This window comes from Lampetra planeri, chromosome 9 (assembly GCF_965212315.1).
Source record: "Lampetra planeri chromosome 9, kcLamPlan1.2.h2, whole genome shotgun sequence".
NCBI classification, from domain to species: Eukaryota; Metazoa; Chordata; class Hyperoartia; order Petromyzontiformes; family Petromyzontidae; genus Lampetra; species Lampetra planeri.
In genome coordinates, this window is record NC_136115.1 from 6,055,337 (window position 1) to 6,081,537 (window position 26,201).

A 26,201-nucleotide genomic window follows, 5' to 3' on the forward strand; every position below is an offset into this window, starting at 1 on the left:
TTATGCAGCGTGAGAAGCGGATGCATAAATGGCGTGCCTCATGAAGGCAATTACTTTGTTTGTAAAGGGGGAATTAATGTTTTAAGCTGTTGGTCTGCGCGAAGGTTGTAAATTATAAATACTCTTTATTCTTGTGCACTATGTTTGTCTCTTGAGTGACGACCACGGTACGGTAATCAGATCCCAGCCTCCCCTTTTGAACTCACCAAATAGCGAGGGAGCACGCTGACCTGCCGAGTCGTGCCGCATTTAGGAAGGCGGCGAAGGAGCGAATGGTGCCCTCTCCGCCACGTGGCAACCACTTTAGACCTGCAGGCGCATAGCTCAGTGGTCATTTTACATGTTTGGCAGGTCGTGTTTGAGCGTCATTGCCATATGCTTGTTAGTCTTAGGGTTGCATCCTTACCCGTTCGACACTACCCTCCCTGTTGTTGTCCCCGTTTAGCGAAAGCACTGTGCTGCATGAGAAGCCCAGCCGACGTGTGTTTGACTGCTGATCACTCCAGCCTCCTTACAACAGGCCACGTAACCCTGGCTGTGAAGGACACAAGGCACGGGATCAATGCAGTTCTAACATTGACATGAGTCTTTGTTCACTTTCTTGGAATTTTCTGGACCACGAACAGTCCGAATATAGTTTCTTGGCGTTGTTAGACGATGGGAACCGGTCAGTGGAATAAGCCACGTGGAGAGGCGTGCTTAGGCAGGGGCTTTGATTTGTTCACGCTCTGCGAGAAAGGTTGAATCCTTGTTTTTTAATGCTACCACTGTTTATGTCGCGCAGCGTAAGCCCATGAGACTGAGGTAAGTGTCATAGGGCTCAATGAAGGGTTACGTGCATGCACGTGTGTGTGTGATGACATGGGCTTCCTAAATAAATTAAGTGTTGTTTAACTGCGGGCAGAGTGCGTCTCTTATGCTGAAACTAAATGGTTTGGAAGCCCGTCCGTAATTACAAACGTTTGCGTGTGTGGTTCATTGCGCACCCCTTTCATTGACGCCTGAACTCTTTTCCCAGGTGCTATGCCGTATTATTCTATTTTACCATAGCCTTTTCAGTTTGAGAGGCCGATGTATAAATATTATATTGCGTTGTATTGAATACAAGAGGTCTACGACCAAATCATCGGGAAGGTGGCTGATGTCATATTTCAAAAGCTAAGCAGGAGTTTATCCTGGATATTACTTGGATGGGTACCAACCATGCATAGAGCAGGTAGTTACGGGCCCCTGTGGGGCAGTTACGAGTACCAGAGGGCAGTGCAGCAAAATCCACGATCGTATTGTGCTTCTATGCTCTCATTGCTATGATCTTTGCCTTCATCAACCAATACTCCCCGGTGAAAATTGATCAAGTAACCCCCATACCTCGTTCGGCATAGGGAGATGCTCATCGAGAAGTAGATTGCAAACAAAGGGGGTGTGAATGGGCCTTGCATATAATGCATGATCTTAACCGTCACACTTTTGTCTGGTTACCTTTTACATGCACGATCTTAACGAAGATATCTTCTTGGTTCTTTCGGTAAAGTCACGTAGAAGGGAAATAATAAAATAATAAAAGTAAAACATAATAATATAATAAAATAATAGAATTTATTATTTCCCTTCTATGTGACTTTACCGAAAGAACCAAGAAGATGAATCCCTGCAGTCACGAAAGCTTTAAATCGAAATTTAACGAAGATAATCATGCGCATCCATAGGCCCGTAGTATTATCTGGCGGGAAAGACGGTGGGAAATGCCCTCGCCCGAGTGGCAGGCTCGAGGCATTATGTCGCCGTGTTCTGCAGGCTGATTGATTTTTCAGACTCTTCCTGCCTGACTCTGTATTAATCACATCATTGCTATGCGTGTCAGATCCTGCCAGCCCGAGCACCTATGTTTGTACTGCTAGGCTCACAGTATGAGTTGCATATTGAACAATAAACACAAGTAATCTTACATACAAATTATAGCTAGGGTCACGTGGCCAAGGGGACAGGTTATGGGTGTGTTACATAGTGAGCTCTGTATTCCCAAATTTAATTAATAGGGTTGTAAAATACCTATAGGAGAACATCGGCAGGTCAGTCGTGATTCAGTTAAATAAAATATATTGATACAATTTTTCTAGGTTTTTGTTGTCAAAGGTTGTTTGAGAGCACAAGGATGTTGGAAGTTTAGCAGAGAACGTGATGTTAAATATATGTCTTCTTGGTTCTTTCGGTAAAGTCACGTAGAAGGGAAATAATAAAATAATACAAATAAAACATAATAAAATTATTCTCACGACGTTTCGGCCACAACGCAAGCAGCCATCCTCAGGTGAAGAACAGGTCTGTCGGAAAGACGGCTGTCTTATTTTAATTATTTTATTACTTCCATTCTACGTGACTTTACCGAAAGAACCAAGAAGATGAATCCCTGCAGTCACGAAAGCTTTAAATCGAAAGTTAAATATATGTTTAAATTATCAGTTTCATCTTTCGATGTAGTCACTAAATTATCAGAGCAATAACATTTTTTTAAATTGTATAATTGATCAGCAATATAGGAGCTTAAAATACAATACACTGTACAGTATGTGTAAATATTGTGGTAGAATATGGACTTCACATTGTCTTTATCAGAAAAGTCGACAAGTTTGATTTAAATTACTATCATATTAGCACGATTTTAAATACTGTAATGAACATTTTTGATTTAAATTGAAATAATGATAAATGAGTGTGCTGCATTTGGCACATGTGTGTTAATGGTTTCTGAGGGAAAGTAATTATATACACGCGTGATTATAAAAGTATTTTAGTTTGAGTTATAGAGGATTAAATTAACATTGTGTATTACTGCTTCATGCAGTGCATTACTTTGGCTGCTTGATTAGCTCATTTCCATTATCCCAGCGAATCCATTAGCTAAGTCATAAGTTCATGCAGTGGCCATTCAACAAACATTCGAGATGTGTGTGCTGTACACATCTGTCAGACACCCAGGAGGCCTCAGCATTGGCGGTGAACACACAGCACCCAGTGGAATGTGGCACAGCTGACAGCTGCAATCAGTGACTGACATATTAGTTAACTGTAATTGGGATGAACTTGTCCCCAACGCAGCAGTTGTGGTGGTGGGGATTACTGCAGCGAGGGCCAATGGCTTAAGCAAATTGCATGCTGGAAGGTTGCTCTCAGTCCTGGGAGAATAAAAAAAAGAAAATATATCGCAGCGTTAGAATTTCCCCTGCTTATGCATTTGCATAACGGTGACGATTTATGAGATAGCATTTACATAAGAAGCATTGCAGAAATGCTATTTTGTTATGTTGCTGTCAGCCTGTAATTTCTCACTGCTGTCCAAAGGACTCCCTCGCTTTCTTTCATTCCTTCCTTACCTTAGTTGTCCAGCAGTGCCCTCCGAAATGTTTGATTTAATCTCGCCATCTCGTCCACTGTCTTTCTCTCTTGACTCTTTTCTGTCAGTCTCCAATTTAAATGTAATGTTATCTCTCGTCCTCGTGTGAGCTGTTCTCATGATGTGCACTGTCCCACGTGATTTTTTTTTCGTGCAATTTTGTTGTTGTTGCATACCACTCTACAAATTAAAGCACATCATTTTGCAAAGGTGTGTTTGTTAATATATTATCACCGTCATCATCGGCCATAATCAATATGTCACCATCTCTCAATCTCATGCAATGTAACAATCCACCTTGCATATGTATGACTACAATATAATGCAATTCTAAATCGCATAAGAAAATAGTAATTTACATTAATTAAACACCGGTTAAAAGCTGTGCTATCAATCTAAACACTATTTATATATAAAATGACAAACATTAAGGAACTGCTTTGGCAGTGGTATAACAGCCCAACAAACCAAATAACCTCTCCACCGTTGTTATTAACACTGCCTTACAGATGAACGTAATGGGCTCCCATGGAGGTTTCTTGCTGTTTAACGTTATCATACTGCATACATTTTCCTGTCAAACGACATTGTTAATGATGACCGGCAAGTGTTATAGTTTTTTACATAAATAATAATAATAGTGGGAATAATCACAATATTTTGTATGACTGTGTCCAGTGCTTAACGTCTCAAAGGCATTTAGATATTGAAATAACCATTAAGGAGGTGGGTAAACTTACTCAGTGGAGGGTTAATGATGGCCAGCAAGGAACATAAAGGAACATTTAACACTTTAATTACCAAGCTTAATGAGCCTGTGTTTAAACAAACAACGGGATACAGCATAGAGGTCTCTGAGCAATAACAGTCTGCCACAGATTTTTTTATAAAATGTAATCGTTCACATGCGCAGTCCTATTGCTTCCATGCATTTAACAGGCATCTTTGCATTCATGGGTATTTTTTTATGGGAATGTTTTTATTATTTTTTATATTGTGGGGCGATAATGTAATTAAAGGCGCTAAGGTCTAAAATAAATCTTCTACGTGTGCCCAATGTGTGTGCATCGCAAGAGATACCCCACGATTCGGTTAAAGGCAAATTTGTCCAGGGAATAACTCGTCTTTTTCCTTTTAATTTTAGTGCGAATTGTTGGGTACGTGTAGCGCACGAGTATTCAGTGCCAGTAATTTTACTTGTAACACCACATCCCAGAAGCTGTTGTATTTCACATCAGCTCTCTTTCCATCATTCCAGCATCAAGAGACATCAATGAATTTGACTTTCTCGGAAGAAAAAAACCTTCCATGGCGTTTTCTCCACACTCAGGCACTCAGTGTAACCTGTGGAGTTTTTTTGTGATCTGTCAGTCTTTCAGTGAACTTTATCACGTGGCCAATACATGAAAGCCAGCAAGACCTTCACTGTGATTTACTGGCCGTGCTAGGTTGCTGGAACCAGAAGAAGAAAAAAATATATATATCTTTCCCATCCTTCTTTGTCATTGGCTTGAATGGAAATAAAAGTCGCAGCTGAATCCAGGCCTAATGAAGTGGAACTTGTGAGATAACTTAATATTTAATGTAAGCTGTTACGACAGACATTGAATTCCAGTTAATAGGCATGTTGCATTTCAAGCATTTGCAGTCACAAACAGAATAAGCATTTTTCAAGTCTTTTTATTGAGTAAAGAAGCCATTTTTCCAGTTGTGAATTCATCTGAATTGGTGATCATTTAGCATGTTAAATTATATTTTAAACACAAAAATAGTGTGTTCACCAGTCAAGGATATGAAGTGTTTCACAAAGCTCGTTGTCTGATCAGCCAACGATTATTGTATTCATTACTTTTCAGCTAGGATTACAGGAACTCCTCTACTTACGAACGAGTTAGGTTCCAGAGGTCTGTTCATCACTCGATTTGTTCATAAGTCCAACTTAACTCCTGTCGATTTCAAACATGTTGTACGACATGTACACTAAACACGGAGAATGGCTTTAAAAATTGTCTAATCTCCTGTATATGTAGATGCCACTGGTTCGTCATGTTCTGTAGATGCAGATACCACTGGTTCATCATGTTCTGCAGATGTAGATGCCACTGGTTCATGATGTTCTGCAGATGCAGATGCCACTGGTTTCTTAATGTTCTGCAGATGTAGATGCCACTGGTTCTTCATGTTCTGTAGATATAGATGACACTGGTTCTTCATGTTCTTAAGAAGTAGATGCCACTGGTTCTTCATGTTCTGCAGATGTAGATGCCACTGGTTCATCATGTTTTGCAGATGTAGATGCCACTGGTTCATCATGTTCTGCAGATGTAGATGCTAATTCCCTTTCGTGCTCGTGTTTCCTCTCTACTCTCTTGAAAAACTGACCAAGCGATGTCTGCAAAATTGCTCTCTCTTTTTCTCTTCATAAATAAACTTACGCTTCTGAGACATGATGGGGGTTGATAATGTTCGTGAAAAGCAGACAAAACGTCGTAGTGAACCTGCACAGCGACAACGTAACAACAACAATGGTGGCAGCCCAGGCAGAAATGCTGGGAATGCTGGGTAATGACATCGAACAACCACTGCCATGTTTTACGCGGTGATTAAACTTACGACTCTTGGTCTGAACAAGTTTGTTCGGATCTCTGAAAGTTCTTAAGTCGAAGGTTCGTAAGTAGAGGAGTCCCTGTAGAAAGCTTCCTGGGATGTTATATTTTGGGAAACGTTTCACCCGAATGAACTACTCGACAACACCAAGCGCTACTTGGCATCTTAGATGAGTGGGGCTCTCCAACGGTGGATGAGGTTAGCCATGCGTTCAATGTTTTTCATAAAATGTCCCATTTTATTTGGCGCGGTGAACCCAGTATCACCACCCATTCATCTATGTATGTATGTATTCAAGTTGAACTTCTTTCACACCGTACGCATACAAGGTGCACAAAGTGTCCGCTACATGTATGTCTTTGGTGGAGTGTCCCTTTTAACATAATCCCCCGCTTCAGATACAATTTGCATAGAATATGTATATTCGGTGAACGTATGTGTGCAGGAACATGCAAACGAGCTCGAAATGAACCTCCAGTGCCTTGTAATAATGTTTGTAAAAAAAACGTCACGCCCGCTCTTCGTGCATGTTCAAGTGCTATACCGTTTGTAGGGGAGAGGGATTTAGCAGTTTTAGCATTGAGTTAAGAGAATGTAGATTTTATTAATTGGTGATAGCAAGGCATTTCAAAGTGTAAGTAGTATTGTTTTCTCTTCGATTGCTCGAATGGGCTGCTTGTGCTCGCCTGCATTTCAAAAATGCAGAAATGTGTGGGCATGGCGTGTTTACAATGCAACTTTTATTATTGCACAAATCATGTTTTTTTATTATATTGTTTGCTCCATTGAGACAACATTGATGTCATTTAACATTGCAGATTCAAATTTGGAAATAATATGCTCGTGCACGTGTGAAAAGATATATATACTCGTGGAATATATGTGATCTGAGAACTGTAGAAATTGAAAGCAATTTTTGCATGAACACATAGAATAATTGCTATTCTATTCTGGTGTGTGGCGATATTTTCACGAGTTAGATGCCAGTCTGCAAGCCATGATGAGCGGGAGTTTTTTTTCTTCCATTCCTTCATTCAAAGAGTGCAGACTGCAATGGTTTACTATTTGGTCCATGATTTGGGTTGCATGACCAAAGTCGCACGGCTGTGGCCTGTCTTTAAATTACCATTTATGAAGGAGATGCATGCATCGGCCTGTTTATGCTCTGATTTATTCTGATAATCATATCAGTTAAATGACGAGAAAAACCCCATCATCATACCAGAAACATAGTGCAGGCCGGGAAAACAACAAGTTTCAAACAACAACACAAAGACGCGTGCCAATAAAACACTCGGCCTTTGTCGTCACGATAAAAAATCCCATCGGCAGCTTCTGAAGAGTCCCCCAATGTGTTCCTCCCATTGTCCCAGGTCACCATCGAAAGAAACATGAGCAAATGTGATTGACTGCCAAGCAGCAGCAGCAATGCAGAGGTGGACAACTTTGATGGACTAGTTCCGTCCTCTCATCAGTTGCAGATTTGATTATTGTTGGCTCATAGTGTGGCAGTAAAACTCTGCCATATTTAATTTGGAGCTTTCGTGACTGCAGGAATTACTCTTTGGTTCTTTCGGTAAAGTGCCTATGTATGTCTCTCTCTCTATGTATCTCTGTGATATCTGTCTCTACTTATATGTCTGTCTATATGTCTCTGTTTCTGTGTTTTATCTCTCTCTCAAATTTAGCATTCTCAGGAAGAACGTAATCAACCAGGTAGGGTGCTGACTGTTATGTTATCCGACTCTCTGTTGTACTACATTACATTTCTAAGTATACTAGATTTGTGTTTCTATTTCATTTATACCTGATGATGATTGCTTGTGTTGCAATGGAAACGTCGTATGCTAGTATTTAATTTATTATTTTCTCTTTATACGTGACTTTACCAAAAGAACCAAAGAGTAACTCTGCCATATATTGCTTCCAAAGGCTAACTTTGCAGCAGTTAGCTTTGGTGAGCTGAAAACACGAGCAGCAGGTGCCTCAAGCAGGTGGCAATCTGCACCTCAACCTGAGTATGGTGGCTGATAACATAATTTCTGTTGCCACCAGGACATTAAAGGCATCCAAACCAATGTAGGCCTATCACCCCACCCCATACATCTCTTTTATCTATCCACTGCTGAATTAGAATAATGGTTGTTTTTACTACTTTATGTTGAGCAAGTTGTTACGTTGATGGAATCAGTGGGTTGGAACTCACGATTAAAAATGAATTGTTATACCAGGCGATACAATAATGTATTAACTGATCTTTGAATAGCTTGATCAGATAACACAGGGCATAACCAATGTGGTGTTTCATCAGTGGCAATGTAAAAACGCTATTTTTATGCTGTGATTTGTTATTTCAAAGCCACACATGGTATAAAATTGAAGGTTGCCCCATTAGAACCAGAACTTTTATTAGACGTTGATTTTATAGCAGTAATTTTAATATAAATGGCACGTGATATTTAAAATTCATGAATTATATATTGAACTGCAAACATATATCAATAAAATAGAAGAGTATTCGTTGTACATGCATTTACCTTCAGGGCCTTTTGCCCTTAGTAATGATTTATTTTTGAATAAATTAACTAATTAAAATGTAATGGGGATTCAAAAGCTCTAATTCTTTCCATATTGTTCCAAACACAAGAATGCAGGCTTTTTTTTTTTATTAATCAGAGAAGAGCCCATTGAGATGCACATCATCTTTGACAGTAAGACCTCTGTGTATTTATCAAATCACCAAAAGGAGTAGAACCATTTTGGACCTATTTATTTTAAATCCAGGACACAGCCGCTCCAATTGAATATCCTGACAATGTGAGAGCACGTAAGCAGCTTTGATAATCTTACCGGTAAAAATGATCTGCAATATACTCACTGATGGAGCTTAATATTGAGTAAGATAATATATGTAAATTAAAAAAAAAATTATTCATTTGATCACTTCCCACTGTCACTAGATATATCATTAAACAAAGTATTCATGGAACTGATCTCTGCTCATTCCAGATGGCAATGTGACCCATCTCCCTGCACTTCATTCTGTTCATATATATGTACTCGTGCTATCTCTTCTACGGTTTTGCCAGTCCTGATGAAAATTTGTGGATGATCTATGACCACAATATCTTACCTTAGATTGTGTTCCATGTCAAGAGGCTAAAATAGTACGCGCAGATCGTCTGAAAGCCGGTAATTCCCATATGTTAGTTTGTGCCAATGACACCGTTTGAACCTTTTGACCATTTTTGACGAAATTTTCGGGAATGGCCCAGGATCACAATACCTTGCCTGGGATTGCTTCTAAGGTCAAAAGTGTAAAGGCTCGGGCTATAATGCTCCAGGGAGCTGTTGTTAGGATGACGTGCGTGTGTGTGGGTAGGATTAAAGGATGGATGAGAGGTTGGTGCTGGTGGAAATGGTGAAAATGCATTTGGAAGTGGAAAGAGGGGTCTGCTTGTGGGGTTTGGCAGCATTTTTACAAATTGCCGCAAAGTTCGTAACCCATTTGGAATCTGGGACAATTCAAACGCACTGTGTTCCCCATCGTCAGGGTTAATCTCCCCAGTCCTAGTTCCTCTCTGGATAGAATACAATTTGCACAATTTCGGGCCACTCTGGTCAGTGGGTTTATATCTTGAAAATAATATCAGCACGATACTCGTCTCTATGACTTGGAATCCATCCATATAGGCTGCGTACATTTTGAAAAAGTCACTGTGAAAATGTATTTTCTGTTACATTGCACCCATATAAAATTGCAAAGACCCCGCGGGCTGACTCAACACTGCGGCCAGAATTTATATGGCAATTAAAATAATTCGTGAATTAAATTAGTGCTTTTTATCCCTTTTTCAATCCACTGCTGGGTAAAGGCCCTTCCCATGCACCATGCTGGTCAGTGTGAACTGATGAACGAGGGGGACCAGGATCACTGACGTTAGCCACGGCTGGGAATTAAACTTAAGGATTTTATAGCACAGTGCGAAAATCACTGCACTGCCGCTCTCTCCACGGTGTTTTTTTAGAGAATTTCCAGAATATGATTCGACGATAAACAATATATAATTAACTGTATACTTGTTTTGTGCAAACAATACATTTTGAGCCTCTAGCCAAGTGCATCACGGTGTGATTAATGACCTTAAAGCTGGGGTTTTATTTTACATTTTTATATGAAAAGCATCAAAAGTTACGTACTTTTTTTCTTATTCAATGCAATTTTACAAACGACGACTTGCCCTGTGGGTAGCTTTCAATCATTTTGTCGCATGAAAATGACTCCTGAACTCTTTTAAAGGCAATCTGAAGTCGATATTGATTCCCCGGCTCCTTACTAATGATGCTGCAAGTGAAACATGAAGAAATGATCCATAAACTGTTGGTGCTGCATTGTGATGTAAATACGCGATATGTATCCACAGTTGGTCATAACATATTGATTCACAGGAAAGCAGAGTTTCATTTTAATACGATGTATTTTTTGGTGGGCAGCTGTCGTCGTGTAATGGTTAGCATACTGGACTTCCAAAGGTCGGCAGTTTGATCCCACGACGTAGCAATTGAAACAATGATAACTTTTCATAAATCCCTCTTGTGTTTAATTTTTTTTGTCATTCCCCCCACACCTTCAATTAGCACAGTTGGCTATGTGTGGTGCGAAAGAAGTTCAACATACATGCTAGCAGTACACCGCACAGGCTGTAAATCAACAGATTAAGCGTGGGTAATTCCACCTCTTCCAAGATGTCTGGCCGGTGTGGGAGAGGCCAAAACACCCTCCAGAGAGGTTCACTTGAGCTCCCTCCAGTGAACCGGGAACAGCATCCTCTAGAGCCGTCCCCGATTGGAGGCTTTTCCCCCCCAGCAGTGGCACGAGCAAAACAATTGCTGGGCAACATATCGAGGCTGTTCACCTGGCTCTCAGGGGAAGATTTCCAAGTAAGCCTGGCTCTTCATTTGTTCCCGTGAATGGTAAAAAGCAATTTCTCATCGGTCTTTAGCAGCAAAGAAAATAATAATGTTGGCAGTGGAAGGGTGACTTGGAAACTGTGGTATAAATTTTAGCCAAGTACTCACATGCCCACTAGACAGTGGTCAATTAGAGTACTGTATAGTCATTTATTTTTCCTATTTTTGTAGTAGTTTGCACATTTTTTTGCTAATCATGTGAATAGTTGAGGAAGGACCATACATCATTTACTAATTCATAAATTCATAAATTATGTATCTTAGTGTCAGACCAAATCACAGAGAATGCGCGCTCAATCTCATCAGATCGCGGAAGCCAAAATCTGGGTCGGGCATGGATAGCGCTTAGATGGGTGCCCATTGGGCATAAGAGAGCTGTCGTCGGCTGCTGCAAGGCTCCATTGTCATCCGTGGGACGTGTGCAGCAAAATCCACTGTTGTGCTGTACCAAGATCCAATATTTAAACTGCCCGCCTGCACCCGCACCTACGAGTTAGGTGAAATATGGTAAAATCACCACCGTGACCTGCGTGGCATGGGGAGGCTGTTGTCGAGCAGTGGATTTACAAAAAGGCTGGACACACGTATCTTCAGTACTTATTTTCGATAAATAGCTGAGAACCAAGTAGCAAGACAAACTCGATTTTGTAAGGAGACTTGCAGGATTGTGTAGGTATGTTCACGACTGTTGTCATATTTGTGAAAATTGTGATAAAAGGGAGTTCCTTTATGCTTGGTAGCATATGCTCCTACAATATAAATGATGTACTTGTTGAGCCATGTGATTGGAATGAAGACATTTCCCATTGTTGAAAATAGGAATTGTTGATATAATTTGTTTTTAACTTATAACAATAACAAAAAATAGGTTGTACTTTGCACCGTAGCTTTCACTGAAAGAAAAAAGCCTACAAACTGCCGCGCTATTATCAGAAAACAACAGTTGCGTGGGTGAAAAAGACAATCTTGACGTTTGGTTGACAGTTAAACATATGAAGAGTACTCCCGTAAGTAACAGATGTCGCACGTTGTGTGTTTGAAAACAGGAGGCGATAATCGATGAAAATGAGAGCGAGTACATGGCCATGACTCCAAGCAGAGTTCCTCCCACCCCGGCGCCCGAAGACGAGGAGCCATACATCGCCATGGGCCCCGGCATCACCGGTACCTTGCACGCTGCTAATAAGACGCGTCTCCTACTCTGATCGCTGAGTGACTCATTATACCGAAAAAAATCGTCGGTGCAAGACTCCAAACTCATTTATTATTTTACAGAATTACATTTTATTATTGCAGGAATTTTGTTTCCAACTTATTACATCGTACTGCTGTCATGGATGAAATGGTGTGCTCTGCACTTTGCTTCAATGGTAGAATAAAATTAACAATTATGCTTTTATACTAAACTATTTTATTTACCAGGTGAAGCCCACTGAGCTCTTTTTCAGAGGCGACCTGGCCACACATGATTGTTCATCGATGAGGCTTATATCACTTGTGGGAATTTATAATTGCAGCCAAATAATCTAAACGCATGTTCATAAATGTGGAGGGGAAAACTGGAGGACCCAGAAGAAAACCCACGTTACCACGGGAAGAGGGAACACGCAAACAGGCATCGTTAGGGTCGGAATGGATACCACGACTGCCTGTGTACCAGATGAGGGAGATAACATCTCGCCACCATGGCACCCCATTGCTCTTTTGTACGTTATAAAATGTACGTGATAAAATGTACATTTTATAACGTACACATTTACAGCCCTGTTGTCAATCCACTGCTGGATAAAGACTTCCGCATGCCGTGTAGGTCGCTGGAGTTATTTAATCATATTTATCCTTACTGATCAGTGCAGGTTGTTGAAGGTGGGGACCATACACGTGGTATATTAGTACAGTACAACACTGTTTTTTGTTGCATTGTCCTCTGCTGCCCAGACATTTAGCACAGCCCCACAGCCTGCCTATCACACCCTGGCATGCATGGTGATCACCCATGCAAATATTATCCAGGCTCAAGCCTGCTTAGATACCGAGATCTGACGAGGTAGGACACATTCTGGGTGATTTGGTCATAGGCATTTTTTTTTTATCATAGACCACTCACAATGCCATATGCCAATCTGACATTGAGGATATTGCGACAGTGAAATTAAATAGAAACCCTCATGATATATAACAGGGACTATGATGCATGTGACCTATGGCATAAAATCATCCCATGGTCATATATTTTCACATTATGAAAAGTTATCCTAGACCTTTTCCCACTTTACCTTGGCCCATCTGTCCCTTTTACACACAGGGAATTTGATTTTATTAATAATTATCATTGTCCACATTTTCTACATTGCCGTATGGACATAGATAGCACTGGCCCGTGGATGCAATGTGTTAACATTCGTTTGTGGACATCAAATGCATATCTAATTGAACAAAAGCAACTTAAAATGTGACTGGCACTCATTAAAATTCCATTGTTGATTTTTTTACGGAAGTTTATTTTATTTTAACTAATGCAATGTGGAGACATCCTCATTTTGGTGGCAGGAATTTAAAATGAATTCACTGAATTTCGTAGTCCCTGTGGATCACTGGTTATAATGATCAACTCAATAGAGATATCAGCTTATTTTAATAATTGTAGAGTGTTAGCCATCAGCGGGTATAGCAAGCAACTGTTAATATTGATCGACCAATTGTATAAATTATTGGTCAAAAGTAATACTTTTCAAGAGAGCACATTTTGCTAGAGTACATTTTTAAATGACAAGGACATGTCCATGTTTAGATGAGGATTACAATAGTTGCCTACTGAATTAGAAATCTGTTGAAATTATATTTTATGAATACTGTGAAAATCCAATTTTAACTCAGACGCATTGCCATAAAAAATTGCTTTGTATTAAAACGTGATGTGTAATATAATAAAAAATGAAACATCATAAATGTACATACATGTAATATATATGCCATCTTTGCATCACGAAGGCCCCCTTAATTAATGTAAACTGCCTGTGTAAACCACAGTCGTAGGATTACATTTAATTCGCACGAAAAATGTTGCATTAATGAGTTCATTTTCAGATAAGAGCCACCTGAAACTGTCGAAATCCGAGATAATTTCAGTCGCGCTAATGTGCGCGACATTAGGCGTGTCATTTTGTAACGAGCAGAGGAAATTGGTAGGGGGTGGTGTCACGCGTGTTGTCTAAGCACAAGGGTTGTGCAAGTGCATAATTTTCTCAAGTCCGGAAGCGGGGGTGAAGCCAACGCAAGCCATGGAAAATTCCCACTGGGTAAAAACAAAAAAAATGCCCATTGGGGGAGATTTTTTAAAGCCCGAGACAAATTTTTGACTCGAGCTCACCCTCTTTTGGGACTTCCCAGGTCACACAGCGTCATAGCAACCACGTCGGCGGTGAACCACAAACGCGTCCTGTTGTTGCCCAGTTCTGCTGCAATATTTTGGGCCGCTTCTGTGTTTTTGATGATGACGGTGGTGATGATGACGATGATGATTATGAGGTTGGTTCAAATCAATGCAACAGGTTTTCTGCCAAATATGGGCCCTGTAGGCGCGAAAAAGTGGGTGAAAGATGGGTAGGCTGATACAAGCATTATGAATGACTCACTGTAACATTTTCCTATTTGTGTGTTTTTGGTTCTTTTTGTATGCACTTCTGTGTTATTTATCTCTTAATGTAGCCAATGTGTACCAACAATACAGCAATAAAGTTTTCTCTCATATTACTTCCTACCCAGGACTTGGCAGTCAATATTCTCAGATAGGATTAAGAAGGAATTTAATGACTCTGCGTGGAAAAAAAATGCAATGGGTTGTGTGTTTTTTTTGTTGTTGAAACCAAATGCTGAAGTGTGAGAATCCCCTCTGGGCCAGCAGGCAGCTTTCCATTTCTCCATCGCCGTGTGTGTGCTCTTCACAGCTGAACATTAGCGAATAAAGAACGAACACCATTTTCTGCATTAGTAACACGTAAAAGGTAAAATGTTGTCTAGCTCACACCGCTACTGCTGACAGGGACTCCACCAACAGAGAGCTTTCGAGAGCCCCTCTAGAGGCTATTTGGCCTACTCCTCCACACTGACCAGACGTCTTGGAAGAGGTGGTAGTTACCCTACTTCACCTCACCACGTGTGACCTGTCAATCAACTAACTGTGGTGTGGCCATTCATACTCCTGGATGGACACAGGCAGGGGGAGGATATAAAAAAAGAAATTGCAGCATTGTTTCAAACGCCAAGACGGTTAATCGAATTGAAGCGCCCGGCCTCTGGCTTGCGAGTCCAATGCTAACCATTAGAACTAGTACAGTGTTAACCATTACAATTAATGGCAGCATCTGGTCTGTCATAGTCGGTTTAAAAAATAAACATGCCGGGTGACTCGATCGATAGGCATTGAATTCACTTGGCATGAGAACTCTTTATGTGTTGAGAAAACAACATTCGCTGTTGACTTCTTCATATTCTTGGCTTGAGTAAAGGTTTTTTTGAAGGTTGATCGGTACACACCGCACGCATAAGCCGTGAAAAAGGGCCATTGCTTAAAATGTCACCTTTAATATATTTTCTCATTTTAAGGCCACAGAGTTATTGACAAACTTGTTCATTTTTTGTGTTATTTGTGCTGGGGCACTACTGCCATCAGAGCAGCATCACCAACTTAAATTTGTAGTATAATGGAGTCTTTAGCCACTCAGCTGGCAAGCGTGATCTTCTCATTATGTGGCACATTCTTTAATGACAACTGTCGATGAAACCCTGAATTGGAACAAAACCACGATGCTTGTTGTTTTTCCAGTTGTAAATCGCGTCAAAGCTGACGGATGGTGTTTTGATCATTCCTATTATGATTGTTTTAAAGGGTGGCTTGTGGGTTCACTCAGAATGGAGGGAAATGTCTAAGGGTAGTCTGGGGAGTCATCGTTCTAGAACAATATATTTGGCGTCCTTGAGATACCACAGTTATGAGGAACAATCCTGGAACTACATCAAAGCATTCACATAAACACAGTAATTTATTGAAATGTATAAGTAAACTAGAGGAAAGGTCTTTTTTTTGCCCTAACTACACGCGGATGTTATATTCGTTGCTTTAGGTTTGTGTCGTACATTTAATGAAGGTGACAATTTATTGTATTATTGCTCATTAGTTAAGGTTGATTGAAACATTTTGTGATTTGCAACAATAACTTTTACTTTACTACAACTGTTTGTCTTATTATGATAATAGGGTTTTCCCCTTTCTGGCAATAAAACAGGTGTTAAGATGTTAATAGACCGAACTGAAACCTTTGCAAGGAATCATGTCTGCATTATCCACATATACTTGCGGTGAACATGCAAACATAAAAACATGCTCTGACGGTATGTGCATTGTCTTTGAAACTGATTGGTCCACACCAGAGACAGCTTTCTTTAGAGCCCAGTCTCAAACAGCGTTAAACCAGAGGACGCCAAAAGACGAACAGCAAAAAGACAATGTACTATCAGGGCATTAAGAGCTCGGGGTGAGCAGCTACATGGTCTCTGGTGTGGACCATTCAGTTTAAAAGACAATGCACATACTGTCAGAGCATGTTTTTTTTGTTTGCATGTTCACTGCAAGTATATGTGCTTAATGCAGACATGATTCCTTGCAAAGGTTTCAGTTTGGTGTTTTAACGACATAACACCTGTTCTATTGCCAGAAAGGGGAAAAGCCTATTATCATAAGTTAATACTGGCAAAGGAGGTCTTATGATGTTTGTCTTATGTTGGAACTTTTCAAGCACGGTTAATATGAGAGCCGTATTTAATTTAAAACATAAGCACATTTTCGAAGAAAAAAAGATCAATCATGATTTCTCTTGTTTACCCAAAGAAAGCATCACCGAGTCTCATGAATATTTTCCAGGAGGAGTCCTGTCAAGTTTTTGCAGTCCGGGGTGATGATTGCTAAAACTATATATTCCAATTGAGTAATTTGGAGGTCTTTCTTTTAAATGTGGATCATGACACGAGTATACAACGGGATGTTTAACTTCCACTGTGATGCAGACAGCGCATATACCGCAGCATTAATCAGGGTGGCCGCCGGGTTCAAACCGTGAACCTCTGCTACATGTGGAGAACATGCTACCTCTGGGCCATCACACTGCTTTTATCCACATGAGTCAAATTGTGCAATTTATATACGAAGACACCTGTAGCTGTACGGGGCGGTGTAGCGGACAGACATCACGTAACCTATCTCTTCGTGATGTTATTAAAACTCAACTTATTGCAAGCGGGCTTCAGGGAGGGAAGAAGCTGCTCTGACCAGGTCCTTACACTCTCTACCAACATTGAGACAGGCTTCCAGAGCAGCTAAAGACTGGAGCGGCTTTCATGGATTTGTCATCGCCATACGGCACTGTCTGGCACGAATTGTTTGCTCCTGAGCTTTCAAAAACCCATCCAATGCTACAAGACTCTCAGCCTTATCAACACCTTAATGGGCAACCACAAGTTCTCTGCATCCACTTAGGTGACCAGACCAGTTTAAAATGGACGCGCACCAACGGGCGGCCACAGGGATCAGTGCTCACCCCAGTCCTCTTTGAACATCTACACGGGAGACTTGCCCTGCACCAAATCTCTGAAGTTCGTATACGCCAATGACAATGTACTGCTGACGCAAACAAACATTAGAGTAAGCAAGTAGGATGCTCACAAGCGACTTGGACCTGCTGGAATGCTACTTCTAGAGCTGGCGCCTCCGCCCCAATCCAGAGAAGACGGCTGTGTCATCGGCATTCCATCTGAACAAACTAGGCCACCAGGAAAGAACTCAACATTTCCTTTTGTGGAAAATGCCTTATCCACGAACCCCACATAAAACCCCTGGCCATCATCCTTAACTGGACTCTCGCATGTCGCCCTTATCTCACCAACACGCGCACCTCCGATTGGCATGGTTGGCTACGTATGGTGTGAAAGAAGTTAAACGTACATGAATACATACAACACCGGGAAAAAAGTAAAAACAAAGGTGAATCTAAATCTTGACTTAAAACTGCTAGACCATGAGGCAGAGCAGTGTCCTGCAGCAGAGTGGACACGGGCCACTGTTGCACTGCATTGTTCTAGCCGTGCTCCCCCATGACTTTCCAGCGAGTTTCTGGATGAGGTTGAACCTGTATTCTTTGGGTCGTTCGGTAAAGTCTTCCTGATGACGATCGCTTGTGTTGCGATCGAAACGTCGTAGTTTTTTCTCTTTTTCTTTGAACCTATCTACGTGACTTTACCGAAAGACCCAAAGAATATGAATTCCTGCAGTCACGAAAGTTGCCGCTCAGCGATCGTAGATGTACAACTGAACGCCGCAATGAGGACGGTGTCATGGACCCTCAAGTCCGCGCCAACAGAGTGGCCCCGTTGCTGTCCCACGTTATCCCGCCTGCCATCCGCCACGATGCCACCATGCTACGTGAGATGGAAACAATTTAAAGCAACTTCGACCTTCCAATCCACAAATACCTCGGCATTAATATTACGCCGGCCATTCTGGGAAACAGCAGCCAATGTCTATGCAGCTTGCACCAACCCATTATTCAGACGTACGGAGTCGTGGGACGCATGAAACACAAAGAACCAACGCCTCATTACTGACCCAGCAGCAGAGGTCCCTGGCTTGGAGCTCCCTCTCAGACAGTGGACAGCACTCAACTGATTCTGCACAGGGGACATGGGCGATGCGGCCACCTGCTTCACAAGGGGAAGATGAGGGATGACCTTTGGTGCGACAACGACCATGAGTCCCAGACCGTGGAACGTATCGCGTCGGCCTGCCCAGATCTATTGCGGGAGGCGCTTCCATTCCTCCACTTAGCATCTCAGGAAGTCACTGAGTGGATCGCCATACTCGACATGCCATTGTAAGCTTTTCCCGTCATTCGAAAGCAGAAGAAGAAGACTGCACGTATTGACAGAAATTGTGGATAATTATGGAGAATAGTAATAGGGCCACGGATAATAAGAGTGTTTAATGACCCTAGAGCTCCTGTGATTAATAGGAATAATGGGAAATAGGGTCATGAATAGGACGAGTTTTGATATACTATGCATTACCTTCGTTGTACATGCCAACACTGTTGTGTAAAAAAAAAGTAACTACCAATTATTTGGCAGCTTAGACCCATCCACCTCCAGGAGGAGGGATTGAAGCCATGAAAATTCACTTCACATGATATTCACATGATATTCACATGATATTCACATGATATTCACAGTATGGTTTCAAATGAGCCTAACAGCACAAGGGAAGATCCCAGTGGCAGGTTTTCATGATTTTTTTCAGGTTCTATGGAAATGTCTAGGCTCGGGGAGCCAAATCAGAGCATGCTCTAATGAGACATATTTAAAAGACCTTTTGAACTGCGTGTCATGTGAGGAAACGACAAATGGGGCGAAGAGAGTTAACCTTATGGCAAATAATGCAAACAATGATGAGTTGTGTAAAACTGGTACAAAGTGGTTTGAGACCGTTTTTGTTGAAGACTGCCTATAAGTAAAGTAGCATTGCGACTGAAACAGAGGTTATGTACTGTGAGTGTTTTTTTTAATGTGTAAGCCACGTTGGTTAATCTTCCAATCGAGCAGCTTTCACTGCTTAACTTAAGAATCAGCAGTGAGTTAAAGTTGCCCCCATTGGAGCATTCCATTTGCGAGTTTGCAGAGGATTAAATTTTAATGCCGTGAAGATATGTTGATTTGAAACATCACACTTAATAGCACTCTGCGTCTACGTATTTTCATCATTACAGGTGTGATGCCAACTCCAACTTCGTTCATGAATTATATATAATATATGAACCTAAAAATGCAATCATATACAATATTTACTCTGTGCTGTTAGTGAAACAAACACATTATTTGCTCATCTGTAAGTAATTGTTAACAATGATACTTAGGTGTAGTTGATATGATATGTCTCTTTAGATAGACAGATTTCTGGTTGGAGATACAATAAATATCACATTTATTCCACCCGTTGTCGAAGGGAACAACGTTCCATATAACACACTGCACTGCGTAGATACGTGTGCAATGAGTTTTTGTAAAAATGTGAAGATCCTTGTGAAATGTTAGAGTTGAAATCCCCCCCCTGCACCACACACTCAGAGGGAGTCTATTGGCAGAATTCAGCACCTCGGCAAACCTTGCACACACACACACAAAGGCAATAGAATAGCATATAACCAGCTGTTTGGATAGGTGGTGTTAGCCAGCACCTAACGGATGGCTGGCTGGCACGGCGCTCGAGGGGGTGGTGTTTGCCAGCACCACACCTTCCCAACGAAGTGTCGTCCACCCCCCCGCCAATGCCTTTGCTTACGATGTTTACACACACCAGGTACTCATTTAAGGATGAGTCGACCACAGGGAGGTCCAGGATCGGTTAAGATTTTGGCCAGGAGCGGGAATTGAACTGACATCGCCGGGTTTTTAGTTAAGTATCCAAACCATTACACCACTGCTCCCCAAACAAAACAAAGATCCCCCAGTATAGCCTTAACAGACTGTTGGGGCAAGTGCTGTTCGTGAGCACCTATGAAGTTCGGAATGGCGAGCACCACGCCAGGCCGCCTTTGTCTCCCTAGTGGAAATGTTTTTTACACATCACACTGGGTGCTCAATTGAGGCTGAATCGACCTAGCGGAGGTCCAGGTCCGGCTCAGATAAATCATCGCTGGTGTTGCCGGTTAACCGCTACACTACCGCTCCCCACACACGCAGACACACAGATGCAGCCACGCCACGCACACAACATTTGAACCGAGCCCTGACCTTCTGCTCTCTCCCACATTCTCTACCTTTTGCAGCCGCCTGGTCATTCTGCCCAGAGGCAGCCAGGGAAGGAAAGGTGAGGTTTGGGAGGTGTGGGCAGGCAGGCTTACGTAAATGAATAAATGCAGATATTATTTAAATAATAATCCAAGAATGTGTGTGTCCCGCGCGTGATGTCACTCCACATGAGCCCCCCCCCCCCCCCTGGAGTGGTGTGTGAACATCACCACTGGGGAGACAAAGGCGGTCGGGCGTGGTGCTGGCCACCCACCCCCTCGTGTACCGTTCCAACCTTCATAAGTGTTCGCTAACAGCACTTGCCCCAACAGTCTGTTTAAGCTATACGGGGGATCTTTGTTTTTGTGAGAGTGTGAGTGTTATTTTGTTTTTAAGGGTTTAACGATCCCCCCCCCAACACCCCTAACTCCCCTTGCCTTACGAATGGTGGGGATTCAGGGTCACCATTCAATTCCAGAATCAATTATCTTGTTAACGCTGCGTTGAATGCAGCGTCCTCTAGTGGCTGCACAGGTCACGAGAACCCCATTGCATATAACGCATACAAATTGTCAGTTGGATTAACTATAGTTCAATAATGGTGCTGTTGATTCTTCTCCATAGAAGAAGTGTAGGGTTTGCAATAGGCTGTTTGACAGCAGGCAATTATGTGTATATTTTTTTTACTTGTATTTGTTATTTAAATTTTAAGTTGTTTAAGAATAGCGAAATCACTTAGCGGAGGTGTTTTCAAGTGCCGCCGTTCAGGTGAGTCAACATTCACGGACGTTGGTTGGACACACGGATGGGCACAGATGGCTTGATACATGTTTAATATGCAGTGTGTACCGAATGGGACCTTTTTTGGCAGTATCAGAGTATGAAAAAATAAGAATAAGTTTTACCCTTTCTGGCAATAAAACAGGAGGTGTTAAGATGTTCAAACACCAAACAGAAACCTTTTGCAAGTTTTTGGAACCCTCTTCTTGGTTCGGAATGACATTCAGACGCTGTCTTTACGACAGAACTGTTCTTCACCTGAGGACGTCTGCTTGCGTTGTAGCCGAAACGTCGTGAGAATTATTTTATTATGTTTTATTTTTATTATTTCCCTTCTACGTGAGTTTACCGAAAGAACCAAGAAGATGAATCCCTGCAGTCACGAAAGCTTTAAATCGAATTTTTTGGAACCCATTACACAAGGAATCATGTCTGCATTAACCACACGCACTTGTGGTGTGCACCGTTTAACACGCAGGCTTTTTCTGGGGTTTGCCAAAATTCTGGAAAACCGTCTGATGAAGCTGGTTGTAATCACCAGCGGAACGTCTTGCTGAAATGTTGTGGGCTTATTCTCCAACATACCGGTATGCGCAAGTAGTAACTAATTGGATGTGTCGGGTGGTGGCGGGTTAACGACACATTTATATTTAAAAAATGAAATTAAAATGAATAAAAATAAAAACAATAAAATCACTGATTTTATTGTTTTTATTTTTATTCATTTTAATTTCATTTTTTACCTACGTGACTTTACCGAAAGAACTAAGAGTATGAATCCTTACAGTCACGAAAGCTTCAAATCTAGAATTTATATTTAAGTTATCTAACCTAAAACACTTTTAGTGTGTATTGTATATGCTTATGTAGGAAAAGATTGAAACATTTTCAGGCACATGACTTTCAATTATTATTGTAGCTATAACATGTATAGTTGCTGCTGAACAATTAATACTTGATTATTATACAACTATTATTACTAATTCGAAGGCACACTTTTATTTGCATGACCTATACCAATGTATATACATCTGTTAACTAAAATAAAACCCTGGACTGATGTCTATCAAATCATTAGACAGCTGATGATTCACACTCAACTGCCGCCACCTCAGTGCCAGATGTGCAGAGTGCTCGCTTATCGAGGTGGCTGACAGCCAGACACATTCAGAGGGGCAAAACAAAGAGCGGAGAGAAACTTTGCTTTCACCGTGAAGTGCTTATTACGCATTATGACAGAGGCATGTGCGTGCCTGCTGATGACAGCTCCAGAATGCCCTGCTTGACTCACTCACTTCTAGATTTGAAGCTTTCGTGACTGCAAGGATTCATATTCGTAGGTTTTTTCGGTAAAGTCACGCAGTATATATACAAGGACTGTTTTCTTGGAATTTATCTTACTTGATACAGCTATCGTGCTGTGACGGTTCCACCTGAAGACGGAAGCTTGTGTTGCCTCCGAAACGTCGTGATTTTTATTTTATTTTTATTTAACTTTTATTAATTTAAATTTTTTACCTACGTGACTTTACCGAAAAAACCTAAGAATCTGACTCACTCACGTTGTCTGGCGTACAGGCAGCCCGGCAGCCCGTGCCTTTGCTGAATACGTTCACTTGGCTCCGAGAAACGCACACGGCATGTGACCTCGTCTCACTTATGTCTGAAAGATTTCCGTCTCCAGTTAATACCTATGCTCTTTCTCTCTCTCTCGTAACATTAAGTTAATAATTGGGCGTTTTATAAAGAGTATAATTGGAGCCGTTTGTTGCCAGGATAACAAAACAAACTCCTTCATGGAAAGTTTTGTAATAGTTAAATACAGTTGCATTTCAGTTGGGTAATACATGAAGTGATTAACTATGTGCTTGAAGTAAATACAAAGTCGTGTCAACCTACGCAAGTCATTGACATCAGTGTAAGGTACACGCGACCACTATATAGGATCATTCTTATCCGCGGCTCTTATACACGACTCCCATTATCTGCGGCAGCTATATGGCCCACGGAAACTCCTATTATATGTGGCCCTATTCTTCCTATTAACCGATATTATGCACGACTTTTTCCACTAGTCTTTGAGGAATGGCATCCTATTATCTGTGATTTTTTAAGTTAAGAGGAGTCACGTTCCAAATATCCTCAACGGTTTATATTCGGATGAAGTAAAGATGCGGATAAGAGGATCCGTGATATTGGTCCCCCCACATTACGGTTTACAAGATAAATGATGTACTATTAGTACGGTAGGAGTAAATTGCTGTTTTATTATCTGGAGTGGGACTTGAAGGTTGTAAGAGATGAGAAATTCCTAAAGATTTTGCATTCAATTTATACAATCCCAGCCTGGAAGATTCCCGCATGCACAGGGGTTACGATTCTTCATTTGGTGAATTCCATATAAAATCACCAAGCAACTTAATAGGATCCTAACAGGAATTCTGCAATTTAATAGAATTGGTTTCTATTGTGAATCTTGCTTGAATAAACTTGGGCTTGGCATCGCTAAGCATTGCTGATTCCAACTGGCCAGAATGGCGATTCTGGCTGATTTCAGGTGGCTCGAATTGACACTGAAAGACACTGTTAGGGCCTAGAGCATAGAAACGCTCTGATTCCACCTCAACTCTAGAAAGGAGGGAACATAGGGACTGAATGGTCATTTGAGGGCCATTCTAAGTACACAGCCTTGCCCATGTCAATGCTGGAACTAATGGTCAATGCTGATGACAGCCAACGGGTATCAACCAGAATCACCATTGAAATATAATGCAGAGGCATCAGGCGTATGTTTTAGTGGTACTTTTCACTAGGCCTGGCCAGGTCCCACAGACCCTCGCATGTTATCTGAATGCCACGCTGGAATCAGGGTGGAATCAGGCCGGAATTAGGCCAAGTCTGCACACAAGATATTTGCAATACACTTGAATGGTAATTCTGGGTAACGGAAAACTGGAATCGGGGTTGATTCCATTGTTATGGCTACTCCCTATGTAAAAAAGGTTTGATGGTGATTCTTACCAGGTCGGCCATTTCCTTGGCCCCTGCCTTATTGCCCGCATGCTACATGAGGTTCCACACAGCCTGGTTTCATCATGATTCCACGATTCTGCATGTCACATAATCCCATCGGGAATTATGTGATTCCGGAAATTTAATTGCAGTCTTAGGCCAGGATTTGTGTACATCATATGATGTTAATTTTAAAAGTAAAAATTCAGCAATGTAGTATATACAGAACTGTATAAAATCTACTGCCAAGGTATGCATGCACTCTCCTATCTTGTTACATATGGATAAGTTAAATGCATTTAAAATCAAAATCTAGTCCCGTAATTTCACCAGACATATATATGGCAGTCACATTGTGCTCGTCTGTACATACACTGGTGTGGCATCAGTAGTTGCTGGTGCTGAGATAGTGCCACCCAATTTAAATATTTCCGGGGATGCGGTTGGACGTGTGTTTTGTTGGTGCAGCGAAGCAGCAAAGCCTCCGTGCTCTTGGCAGAGAGAGAGCATGTTGTGGCGTACCTCTGCCTTCCGACCCGTTTGGTTTGTTCGGGCTCACGCACTCGGACGCGTCGCTTCGTAACCTCCTTGAGGGCACGACTGAAGAAATGCAGTCGGGCCCGCCCAAGGCACGGCCTGCAAATACAGGTCAGAAGCTTGAGATTTTAGCACACACACACGTGCACACGCTCTTTCAACTGGCACTCTAAATACCTTGGACAAGCATAGCCAAGCTAAGGGAGTTTGGGACGCAATGTTAAGCCATCTGGGAGGCTGCACCATAGTGTTTGGTAAAGGCAAAAGTGAATGTGCTCATTGTGTTTTTCTTTATTCATGGCTTGGAACATTTGTCAATGAACTGATTTTGTCCTACTGCAATTTTGTGTGTCGCACCATTAGCACACCGTCCAAAACAACTGTTTTGTTTAGCCAACGTGTCTTGTTACGTAAATGAGCTTATATTCAGATAAGAAATGGTACTGAATATGAAAAACACAGCATTATTTATGTAACACACAACCCTCGTCTGTGTCTCAGGGTAGATTTGGTTAGTGTAGCTATGTTAATAAGACTATGTGTGTATGGGACAAAACATACTCCTTAGCTGCTCAAAACACACTCCTGGCTCTCGCATAAACTGCATTGCGACGTCATGTCTGTTGAAGGCGAACGATACAGCAATCTATTCCTCTCGACGAGCTCTACACGATGTGCTAATCAAAGTTTCAAAGTTTTGTTTATGACTACGGAAATTTTGGCAACGAAGAACGAGAGGATTGATTTCCGGTGGGTCGCGGCGTTTATGTGTGCGCGTTGGGACGGAGTCGCCAAAAATGGATAAATTAATTACGATTTGGACTACCGTTTATTCTGGACCCCGGGGTCCCGCCATAAGGTTCAAATACTAAAATTCATTACGTTTCTGTTCTTAATTTTATGAAACTTTCCTTTTGTTACCAGACTTTCCGCAGTTCAAATATGTGAATGATGAGAAGCCCCTTCAACGTAGAAAGATGCGGATTCAATGTACAATGCACATCTTGGCATTGTTGGCCACAGCATGGCCACACATGCAGTTATTTTGAGCTGGTGATCAGCATAAGGCTGA

General features: G+C 41.5%; 1 protein-coding gene across 5 annotated transcripts in view; it reads left to right on the forward strand.

The window, feature by feature from the left end:
• The window catches only part of LOC144720623 (phosphoinositide 3-kinase adapter protein 1-like), a 165,115-nt gene that overhangs the window by 102,614 nt on the left and 36,300 nt on the right, over positions 1-26,201 (forward strand). For 3 of the 5 annotated variants that reach the window (XM_078597496.1, XM_078597495.1, XM_078597497.1), the window contains exons 9-10: positions 12,016-12,133; positions 25,061-25,240. In XM_078597496.1, coding sequence (XP_078453622.1) covers positions 12,016-12,133; positions 25,061-25,240 — 298 coding nt within the window. The remainder of the gene's footprint in view (positions 1-12,015; positions 12,134-25,060; positions 25,241-26,201) is intronic. The other 2 variants (XM_078597499.1, XM_078597498.1) reach the window with 1 other exon arrangement.